General features: G+C 44.9%; 1 protein-coding gene across 1 annotated transcript; it reads left to right on the top strand.

Moving 5' to 3' along the window:
- The first annotated feature begins 7,218 nt into the window (after positions 1 to 7,218).
- Positions 7,219 to 8,140, top strand: LOC122446834 (serine/threonine-protein kinase MARK2-like). The gene is made up of 2 exons (XM_043477310.1): positions 7,219 to 7,840; positions 7,994 to 8,140. The coding sequence occupies exons 1-2, from the start codon at positions 7,271 to 7,273 to the stop codon at positions 8,138 to 8,140; spliced, it is 717 nt and encodes a 238-aa protein (XP_043333245.1). The 5' UTR covers positions 7,219 to 7,270.
- Positions 8,141 to 12,079: the final 3,939 nt, after the last annotated feature.

The raw sequence follows: 12,079 nt of genomic DNA, 5'->3' as shown, positions 1-12,079 counted from the left end.
ACATCGGGGTGCATGTATCCTTTTGAATTGTAGTTTGTCCAGGATATACCCTGGAGTGGGATTGCTGGATCATATGGTAATTCTTGTTAGTTTTCTGAGGAACCGCCGTACTGTTTTCCAAGTGGCTGCACCAGTACACATTCTCACCAGCAGGGTAGGAGAGTTCCCTTTTCTCCACACCCTCTGTAGCATTTATTTGTAGACTCTTTAATGATGATCATTCTGACTGGTGTGAGGTGGTTCCTCGCTGTAATTTTGACTTGCATTTCTCTAGTAATTAGGGATGTTGAGCGCATTTTTCTGTGTTTGTTGGCCATCTGTATTGCTTTTTTTTTGAGAAATGTCTATTTAGGTCTGCCTATTTTTGGATAGGCTTTTATTGTTGTTGAGTTGTATGAGATCTTTGTACATCTTGGAAATTAAGCCCTTCTTGGTTGCATCATTTGCAAATATTTTCTCCCATGCTGTAGATGGTCTTATGTCTGGGAGGTTTTGATTAATCGGTTTAGTGTGAAGCACTTAAACAGCCTGAGTCATAGGAGATGCTCACTCTGTGGCTCTTCCTTCCTCCACATTGTGAGTCTTGCTGGGGAAAATGAGATGACCTTGACCATTGGCTCAGTTTCCATTTTGAGCCTTCATTAAGGTTTGTCAATGTAGTGTCAGCTGCATTTCCTATTACCAGCACAATTCCAGCCAGAACCATTCTCCCTGAATGGAAAATGTTCAGGACAGTTCCCTGATTCTCAACAGAAAACCTAGTTTCCAATTTTGCTTTAGTAGCTTATGGTGGATATCTGGACCTGACTGAGTGAGAAATCTACCTTTTAAGATCACTCTTCCCTCTTCACTTCTGAGATCAATCTCAGTGAATCTGTGAAGGGCTTCCTGTGGTCTATCTAGGAACTTACCAGCTCTTCCTTCTCTCCTTGTTTTATTCTTGCCAGTTTGGCATAGTTTAAAGTTTTAGCATGTGGTCGCCTGAGTCCTTCTAGAACACATCTGACAAAGTGACTCTGGTCCCGTCTTTCTTTAGTCGTGTTATAGTCCCAGTCTGGTTCTGTTGTCAGGACTGCCTGATTCCCAGTAGGGAGGGTGGCTATCTTGTCCTCTATCTTTCCTGCTGATTCATTACCAAGGCATTCATTTCCATAGGCAACAGCTTTCTCCAAAACTCGAGTTTTTGAGTTAGGAGTTAGCATCTGTCCCAAGACATACATCACATCTTTCCAAGTAAGGTCATAGAACAGAATAACACCCTTAAAGACTCTAATATATTTCTCTGCATCCTCCAAATAGTTTTCCAGATCCTCCTTAATTCTTTGTATTGATAAGAAAAGGGGTACTTAACTCTCACAGACTGGTTATTCCTCCCCATGGGTCCTTCCTGAAGAGGCAACAGCTTGTGTTGCTGTTCCTCAGCCTCTCTAGCTACCCTTTGGAAGAAGTCTGTTTTTCCTTATCTCTGTCTCCTACCCTCTGTCTCTTCCTCCATCTCATCTCCTTTCTCATCCTGTATTTTACCCTTAGTTTTAGTTGCCTGAGTTTCCTTTATTTCTACTGAGTTTCTATTGAAACCACAGTAGTCTGAGGTCATATTGAAACAAGGATTGCCTGAACCTCTGCTGAGACTGGAGTAGTTTGAATTTCAATATGAATTTCTATTGAGACGAAGGCAGCCCTTCCTAGAGGGGTGCCCTGACTTTCAGTTTGTTTAGCTGGGAGCCCCCAGATATGGGGGGAAAGTAGGAGAACAGGAGGGAACTGAAAGTTTCACACCCAAATCTATACCCTTAGGACATAAGTCTGGCATGTCTCACAGAGAGAAAAAGAGCAGCACGTGTGTCACTTCTACCCATTTCTTTTGTTTTCTACAGAACCAGTCTAATTGTAAAATGGTATAATTAAGAGACACTCTAACCGGCCATTGTTTGCCATCCTCCAATGGATACAGTGGCCATGCAGTTTCACATAGGAAGGTCAGGTGTGTCTTCTTTAAGCCCTGGGAATGGAATCTATCCAAGTTTTTCAGGATACAGTCCAAAGTAGTAAGGCTGGAACTGTTAGCTCCCATTTGTAAAAGAGAAAAAAGCAGTGTCTAGCACCTTGGCTCTTTTCTACGCGAGGTGTTCCTCCTTGCTGTAGATGGGAATGGAGATAGGTCTTCCACCTAAGCTTCCTTCCCTAGCTGGAGTTAACCTGTCTCTTACCGACACAGGTGCCTCATCACTGGCTTTCTCTGTTCTATCACCGAGGCGGGATGGAGATGAACCCAGGGGTAGACCTGACGGCATCCCAGACTGATGTCCAGTTGTTCACCATTAAGACCTTTTCCTGATTTCTGCTCTTCCTCTGATGTCACCCAGGGTGCAACAGAGTAGCCTTCCGGAATGCTTCCCAAGCTAAGACAACTAGAGGAAACATTCGTCTGCTGGGTGCCTATGCACAGTCCTGAATATATTCCTGACCACAATAAAACTGGTAAACCATAAAGGGACAAACATAAAACCCAAAATGTCCCTTCAGAGTGTCACGACACCAGTATATGTCATCGTGAAAGAGGTGGTGAAGGGCCAGCCAGAGAGGAAAAAGTGATTTTTGTCTTCTAGCTATTAGGGCCAATCCTTTCAGCTCATTTCCACAGATTCCACAGGAAGAACATCTAAGAAGTTGAGACAAAAGTCACTGGGGAGCCTCCTCTGGTCCGCTAAGAGCTAGTGTTACCAAAGGAAGAAGCCCATTGCACTTCCAATCTGACCAGATCCTAGAATTTCCGTTCTGTGTCCTCAGAAACCTCATGATCGCCAGCAGTGCCTCTAATCCATGTAGACCGGAGGCATAGGTGTGACAAGCACTCACTTTCAGGTTGCTGGCCCCTGAGGCAGGCAACTAAGAGAGCAACCTCTAGCCTGAGAGATGTTTGTGGAGCTAGAGCTCCACCTAGCTCCAAACCGTGCTCCTGTCTGCAGTGCATGAGAATACAACCAAGGTAACTTTCGGCTCCTAGAAAGGCTAGGTGCTTCATGACTATCAATCCAAACTTGGGGTCTAAGTCAAAGTACAAAGTAACAGCATGGATCACAAGTCCCTTGAAAGTCTATTATTAGATTAGGTTAGTAGTTTCAATTTCCCAGGCAGTTACAAAATGGTCAAAGAGGCCAGGAAAAGTTGACTGAGAAAGAAAAGTCCAGTCCACGCGTTTCACCCATTTCTGGCTGCTCCCCTTGCAGGGACGTCAGATGGCTCTTGGCATTGGCAGGTAAGTATAAACCCCTGACTGGCTCATTTTGGGGCTACCTTCAGTCGTTACGAGGCTCCATGGAACCACAAAGCCAGTCTCAACTCTTGCTTCACACTTGTTTGTGCATCTCTTCCATATAGCATTCACACAGGCACACTGTGTTAGTAAAGTACAAAACATGTTTACTAGGAGAACCAAAGAACTAGAGCTCTGAATGTCTTTACCATGTCTTGAACATCCTGGGAGAGCCCCCAAGATGAAAGGTTGTGGTTGTGAGCTAAGAATGACACCAGAATTCTTGGCCTCCAGATGAGAGTATCTCAATATGGGGCCAGATATGAGGCTTGATCACTCGGAGCTTTTGTGTAGCAAAGTTTTATTAAAGCACAAAAAGGATAGACAAAACTTCTGACAATAGACAGCAGAAGGGGGCAGAAAAGATAGCCCCTTGCCAGTTTTTAGCAAAGCATCTTATTTCCTGTTAGCAAGCTGTTGATCATAGAAGAAACACTTCAAGGTTGAGAGAGTTGCACCAGGTTTCTCTCCCATAACATACATATCTGCACAAGGGGAGTCCTCTCCAGACTAGATGTCTCTGGGTGAGATATATTGTATCCACAAAACAACTGATGTAAGTCTTGAAGGAAAACAGACCTCCAAACAAAACATAGTTTCATTAACATAGCTTAAGGAAAACTTTTTCATGAGTAAGATATATTGTTTCTTTGGGCAATCAGCAGCTCAAGCTTTGGGAAACAGGTACTTACAGATAGAATCCATTGTCATCATAGCAATACAGGATTAAAAGGAGCCTCCTACTCACGTGACTAAAGCGAGAGCAAAGGAATGTAGGAATAAAGGTCTACTGCTTGCCATTCATTTCCTCCTGCCACTTGGGGACCTCTGGCCTCCCTAGCATAACTTGCCAAATAGTGGGGCCTTAATATGATAGGAAGTGTCCTTATAAGAAGAGGAAGAGACACCCAGAACTCTCTCCTTCTGTGTGAACACAGAGAAGAGGTCATGTGAGGATGGAGACAGAGGATCATGGTGGGCTACAGTCCTGTCCATGGGGTTGCAAAAGCGTTGGATACGACTTGCGACTAAACAACAGCAACAGTGTTGGAAGAGGGATGTCTACAAGCCAGTAAAGGAAATATGACTGAAACCAACTCTAACAACACCTTGATTTTGGACTTCTAGCCTCTAGAGTTGTGAAAAAAATTAATTTCTGCTGTTTAAGGGATCCAGTGTGAGCTTTTCTTTTGTGGTGCTCTGAAGACTACTGGGGCTTCCCAGGTGGCACTAGTGGTAAAGAATGTGCCTGCCAATGCAGGAGATGTAAAAGATGTAGGAGACATGGGTTCAATCCCCTGGGTTGGGAAGATCCCCTGGCAGAGGGCATGGTAATCAACTTCAGTATTCTTGCCTGGAGAATCCCATGGATAGAGGAGCCTGGCAGGCTACAGTCCATGGGATTGCAAACAGTCAGACATGGCTGAATGGCTAACACTACGCAGACTACTACTAATACAGGGTCCTACACATTACTTTAAAAATTTGTGTAGATTTTCTTTTTTACCATATTATTTGAGGTGGCATTTGGAATAGGAGGTTCTGAGACTTTTGTGCATCTGTTGATAGTGGTCCTCAGCTCCTTTTCCTGAAGCCTGCTCTCATTGCTATAGCCTCACATCAGTCTATCTTGTAGCTTCTGTTACTGAGCTGCTGCATTCAAAGGGACCTGACCCTGGTTTACCTTCATATTGGAGGACAAAGACACTGCAGTTTCCAAATGCTATCCTTGAAGTCAGGCACATACATTCATTTTTAGAGACCAATCAGAATTTTTATCCCAAAGTTAAAAAAAAAAAAAGTATTAGAAACAGATGATGATTTTTGTGTGTGAATGTTTATTACAAAGTAGTCTCAAATCAAATTGAAAACAAAAAGCGGAGCTACAAACCAAAGGTACAATAGTACTAGCTTTTCATTTTTTTTAAACTTCTGATTTTATACTGGAGTACAGCTGATTAACAATGTTGTGATAGCTTCAGGGGGATAGCAAAGGGACTCAACCATACATATACATGTATCCATTCTTCCCCAAACTCCCCTCCCATCCAGGCTGACATAGAGCATTGAGCAGAGCTCCCTGTGCTACATAGTAGGACCTTGCTGGTTATCTGTTTTAATTATAGCAGTGTAGCACGAGCTTTTCTAGTCACCCATCTTTCTGTTTTTACTGGAGATCTTTATCTCTTCATAAGGCTTTGAGTTACTGTCAAAAATCCTGCACTCCAATCTGAAGGACTCCGTGCTGAGGCAGAACTCCCTCAACTCTTACAAACTGGGCATGTCTTAATTTCTCCTTCATTTTTGAAGGACAGTTTTGCTACACATAGGATTCTTGGTTGACAGATTCTTTCCCTTCAACACTTCAAATACACTGACCCATGTCATCTGGCCTCTGAGGCTCCCTATGAGAAATCTGTTCATGATCCTCCCAGAAAATCTCTCAGCTTTGCAGACATTAATTATGTGCCTTATGAGTGTCACATGCAACAGGACAGTTTCTGATAGTATAGTCAAGTTCATTTAAATGGTCACTTTATTTTGAGACCAGAGTTTAAGGAAAAGGAATTGAATATTGCAAGTGTAGATGTTATGAGGTCCTTAACATCATTACTGATTTTCAAACTAGACATGGGAAGGCTGCTGAAGAGTTTTACAGCTTTCAATTTCTAAGAAAGTGAATACCAGTCTCTCATAGCACATATAAAGAAAAATCTCTTTAGGATCCTGTTTCCTAAGTGTAAAGGGGCCTTGAACCTGAAAAGGGAGAAAACCATTAGGATTTATCCTCAGCCATGATTGGTCTGTTTGCTGCTCTGTCCTCACAGGGCACAATTGTGATGAAACTCACTAAAGACCTTACATAAGAGCCCACCTGGCCCCAGATTTTTGGTCCTTAGAGCCCAGGAAGCTGATACTGGTGACCTGATGACTGGATCCACAGTTAGCGTGTTTTTTTCCCTGTGTTTTTGCCATTCTGTTGATTTTATTTTTCCTTTTTTTCCTCTCCTCTTTTTTATTTTTCTCATTTTTCTTTTCCTTTTCTTAATTAAAAAAAATTTCCTTTTTTCTTTCATTTTGTTTTTTCCATCATTTTCTGTTTTTTTTTCCCCTTAATTCTTTTCCTCATTTTTTAATTTTAGTGTTTCTCATTTAAAATGTCTTTCTTTTTCTTTTTTCCTTCATTTTGTTTTTTACCTTTTTTGTTTTTGTTTTTTTTCCCCCTTAGTTCTCCTTAGAGAACTTTTTTTTTTTTTTAGTTTTTCTCGTTTGTAGAGTTTTTCTTTATATCATTTTCTTATTTTGCTTTTTCCCATTTCCCCCCCTTAATTCTTGTTCACATTTTATCTTTTTATTTTTTTAGTTAGTGCTGTTAGTATTAGTATAGTTAGTATCATTGGTACAGTGAGCATATTTGGTATAGTTAATAGTTTATTAGCATAGTTAGTATAGGTAGTATTAGCATAGTTAGCATTGTTAGTGTATGTGACATAGTTAGCAACGTTAGTATAGTTGGCATAGTTAGCATTAGTATAGTTGGCATAGTTTTGTTGCTAGTATAGTTGGCATAGTTAGCATTCATTAGTTTAGTTGGCATAGATATCATTTGTTTCTTTAGTTGGCATAGAGTAGTTAGCTGGTAGAGCAGTTAACTGGTAGAGTAGTTAGGGTTTACCACCATGCAGGACCTAATGGCCAGGTGTTCAAATAAATGAGCTCAAATAGAGAATTATGAAATTGTCCACACTATTGGAGAAGGATGGCATGCTACAGTTCTGTTGGCCCGGCATGTTGTGGCCGGGACCGAGGTGGCCCTTAAGGTAATAAAAGCAAACTGAAATTCCACTCGTCCTAGGGTTCTTGTGTGAGAGGAGACATATGCAGCTGTTAGACCATGAAAACATAGTGAAAGTCCTCGATGTTATTGACACGGAAGACTCTACCATCACGGTGATGGAATACATGAGCAGGGGAGACATGCAAGCCTACCTGGATGACCAGGGCCGCATGACGGAGCAGGAGGCCCAACGCCTTTTCCGGCAGCTCCTATCAGCCCTGAACCACTGCCACAAGCGGGGCATCGTGCACTGGGACCTGAAACCAAGCAACTTGTTCCTTGATGTGGACCACAATGTGAAGATCGCACACTTCAGTCTGAGCTACGATTACTTCCCTGGAGAGAAGTTAGGTACATTCTGCAACACCCCTGCCTTCGCAGCACCTGAGATCTTCCTGGAGTTGATGTACTTAGGCCCACCTGTGGATGTGTGGAGCCTTGGTGTTATCCTGTACATCATGGTGACTGGGTTTGAACCCTTCCAAGGACAAGACTACCAGGAGATGAAGCAGAGTGTGCTCACAGGACATTATCATGTGCCCAATGATCTAGCAATCATCGTTAATAGCAAGCATGCAACATTAATAGCAAGCATGCTGACCCTCGACCCAACAACCAGAGCTCCTTTACCCCATGTTCGGCAGCATCTATGGGTCAAGATGGATGAGAAGAAGCCACTCCAGCCAGTCAGAAGATGGCTTGGAGGTGACAGTCCAGAACACCAGCGGCACCCGTGATACCCGTGGCAAGAGCGGCACCCATGGCAAGAGCGGCACCCGGGACACTCGCGGGAAGAGCAGCACCCAAAACACCGAAAGCACCCGTGACACTGTGGCAAGCGCAGCACCCAGGACACCAGTGGCACCCGTGACACCCAAAGCAGGAGTGGCATCCACGGCAAGAGCGGCACCTGGGACAAGAGCCGTATCGGAGACATCAACAGCACCCAGGACAGGAGCGGCACCTGGGACACCAACGGCACCTGAGACAGGAGCGGCACCCACGGGAAGAGCGGCACCCGAGACTCCAGCGGCACCCGGGACACCCACGGTACCTGTGACATCAGTAGCACCCGAGACTCCAGCAGCACCTGGGACAAGAGCGGCACCCAGGACACCCACGGTACCCATGACATCAGCAGCAAAGCCCCAGAGGGAACCCACTGCTCCCTCAGTGTGGGCAACACTGCCGGAAACTCCTACCAAGCTGGGCAGTCCCACTCCCCAGCCACTCCCTCTGGCCTCAGAAAAAGAGGGGCATGGCTGGGAGAATATGGAGGTTTATAAGAAAACATTGTTGCTGTGGACTGCCCAGCAACACCACACAAATAAATCAGGCCCAGAACAACCCATGGATGACTGACCAAGACAAAAGTAGCCCTGCCGAGCTCCCTGGCCCCCAGTCAACTGGACTATGGGATTCAAATCCAGCACCTCCACGGCCTTCAGGAGCCCTGGCCTGCTCAGAGGATGGTCTGGAGTGGCCTGGGAGACCAGAAGAGGCATCACCCTGACCCAGCTGCCCCTCCTCTGCCACTGGGTGAAACTTCACAGGCTGGACTCTCCACCCAGGGCACGTCCCCCTTCCCCAACACTCCCCCCTCCATGTTGGTGGTGGAGGGGATAGTTCTTGCCAACTCCTTGGTTCTTCATAGTTTTCATAAACTTTATTTCTCCAGAAAGATGTATCTCCAGCTGTTTTGCATCCTCTCCAGTTAGAGAAGTGTGTAGTCATGTAGGACTCGGAGTTAATGACCTAAGAATTAGCACAATGATCCTCAGGAGTAACAACTGCTGCACTGCAGGGCAGAAATGCAGAAAGAGTATATTATTCTCCCAAACTGACAATACTGAACATTTTCAGAAGGGCTGAGGGGAACTTTTGATCTTGGCAGCCTGTGTTAATGATGACCGGGAGGTCTAGGATAGGAGAGTAAGTCCCCTGAACCAGCCGGTGTGTGGTGTGGTCGGCTCCCTGTATAGATGAGTTTCCTGAATGTCCTGCAGGAGTCGGTGCTCTCCTCTCCCCTGTGGGGAGGGGCCCTGATGGGTGAGGTTTTGTTACAATATTGCTTGTTTTATGTTGTGGCCTCAGGGCATGTGGGATCTTAGTTCCCCGACCAGGGATGGAACCCACATTCCTTGCATTGGAAGGCAGAGTTCTAACACTGGAATGCCAGGGGAAGTCCCTTTTTGGATGCGTGGGTTTGACCACAGGGACTGGATGATTTTAAAACACTAGATTTGTCAGCATTACCTGGTTCCCTTGTTCAACGAGCCCCTGAACACAGGGGTGCCTGGAACAGGGTCTTCTCCCCAGAGGCCTGTCTCTGGGGACGCACACTCTCAGCGGCAATGACTGCACCATTCCATTGGTTCTTGTGCGCTTACATGTCACTTGCCAACTGCGGAATCCTTCACCACAAGACACAGAACACTCTGCCCACGTGCCTGTGAGCCACCTAAGGACAAAAACTACAGGAGCTTAGTAGGATGATCCCTATAGGGACTGTCTTCCAAAGAGAAAGCCCATCCCAGCTGTATGACTGTTTCAGGGCCGACATATGTCTCTGGGAGTGGGCAGCAGCACAGTAACTCCCAGCCATACTCTCAGATTTCCTTTCACTCAGAAGCAACAGAATCACCGTGCAGACACAATAGCATCGGGGTGGGATAAAGTCATCATCAGGGAGGTAAGAGCCATCAACTGTGTGACCTCAGAGACCAGAGATAGGGCAAAATTAGGTGGAAATTTTGGAAAGGTGAATTTCAACTCATTGAAACCAAAGGGAAGAAAAAAGGAGGAAGCACCTGGGTGCTCCTTGTTGGTGTTGTTTGGTCGCTCAGACGTGTCTGATTCTTGCAACCCCATGGGCTGTAGCCCACCAGGCTCCTCCGTCCATGGGATTTTCCAAGCAAGAATACTGGAGTGGGTTGCTATCTCCTCCCCCAGAGGATCTTCCCAAGCCAGGGATCAAACCTGTCTCCTGCAGCTCCTGCATTGGCAGGGAGATTCTTCACCACTCGCGCCATCTGGGAAGATGAACTGGGAGACTGGGACTGACATATACACTACTGTGTATAAAACAGATAACTAATGAAAGCTACTGTATTGCACAGGGAACTTTATTCAGCATGCTATGGTGACCTAAACGGGAAGGAAATCCAGAAAAAAGGGGATATGTGTATACAGGTGACTAACTAACTTTGCTCTACAGTAGAAACACATCGTAAAGCAACTATACTCCAATAAAAAATAAATAAAAGATGTTTCTGCTTATAGAGTGGACAAGGCATTCTAGAGAGGAGACAAACTCATGAGGTTCCTGATGTGGCCCGTACAAGGAATGACAAAGACATTGGGAACAGTGGGAAACTGACAGGAATGGATGGAAGTGAGAGGAAAGAGGGGTGGGTAGCTTAGGATGTAGTCATTGTGATCTGGAACACTCACTAGGGGCAGATCAGATTTGGTGGAGATTATGAGTTTGATTTTGGATACTTTTTAAACTATTGATTTGTGTATGATATCAAAAGGTTATTAATGGCTTTACCCCTGGGGATGCAGATGATACCACTCTAATGACAGAAAGTGAAGAGAAACTAAAGAGCCTCTTGAGGGTGAAGGAGCAGAGTGAAAGAGCCAGCTTAAGACTACATAGTAAAAAAAAACTAAATTCATGGCATCTGGCTACATTGCTGCATGGAAAATAGAAGGGAAAACGTGGAAGTAGTGACAGATTTCCTCTTCTTGGGCTCCAAAATCACTGTGGATGGTGACTGTAGCCATGAAATCAGAAGAGGACTGCTTCTTGCCAGGAAAGCAATGAGAAACCTCGACAGTGTGTTGAAAAGCAGAGACATTATTACTCTGCCAACAAAGGTCTGTATAGTCAAGACTGTGGTCTTCCCAGTGGGCATGTGTAATTGTGAGAGCTGGACCACAAAGAAGGCAGAACACCAAAGAAGTGATGCCTTTGAACTGTGGTGCTGGAGAAGACTCATGAAAGTCCTTTGGACAGCAAGGATAGCAAACCAGTCAATCTTAAGGGAGATCAACCTGAATATTCACTGGAGGGACTAATGCTGAAGCTGAAGCTCCAGCATTTTGGTCACCTGATGAGAACAGATGCCTCACTGGAAAAGTCCCTGATGTTGGGAAAGACATAGGGCAGAAGGAGAAGAGGGCATTAGAGGATGAGATGGCTAGACGGCATCACCAATGCAATGAACAAGAACTTGGGCAAACTCCGAGAGATGGTGAGGGGCAGGGAGGCCTGGCATGCTACAGTCTATGGGATCACAAAGAGTCAGACACGACAGGCGACTGGATAACAACACCACCCATGGGGGTAGAGTCTAAGGAATGGTGCTTCTCATGAGTGCCTCTTGTGATGCTGCCCTTCTGCCATATCTCTGAGGTGAACCCATGAAGTCAGCATCCCTATGCTCTTAAGGTCCATTTGTGAGTGCAGGGAGCAGGTAAGAGTGGCAATTAAGACCAGAAGCTCTGAAATCGGACTAACCTGATTTGAATTCTGGCCCTCGTACCTGTGTGGCCTAGGAGAGTTTTTCCAGCTGTATAATAGAGAATGAACAACACTGGAGACATCCCTGGAGGTCCAGTGGTTAAGACTCTGAGCTTCCGGTGCAGGGGACTTGGGTTTAATCCCTGGTTGGTTACGTGGTGTAGCATAACCGAAAAAAAAAGTGAAATAAAATAATTTTTTTATAAAAGAAAATGAACAATATTGACTTGATAGATGACTATGAAGTGATCCACATAAACTACTTAGCTGAGCACCAAGTATAGTCCACATAAAACAAATCTTAGTGGTTGAGTCATTCAGTCCAAATTACTGTGCATTTTAAAACAAGTCAAACCCTGGTAGCAAGGAGAGAAGAGTGACTGCACACACCTCAGGG

This window comes from Cervus canadensis, chromosome 8 (genome assembly GCF_019320065.1).
Source record: "Cervus canadensis isolate Bull #8, Minnesota chromosome 8, ASM1932006v1, whole genome shotgun sequence".
NCBI classification, from domain to species: domain Eukaryota; kingdom Metazoa; phylum Chordata; class Mammalia; order Artiodactyla; family Cervidae; genus Cervus; species Cervus canadensis.
This window is presented reverse-complemented; position numbering and strand designations above follow the sequence as displayed.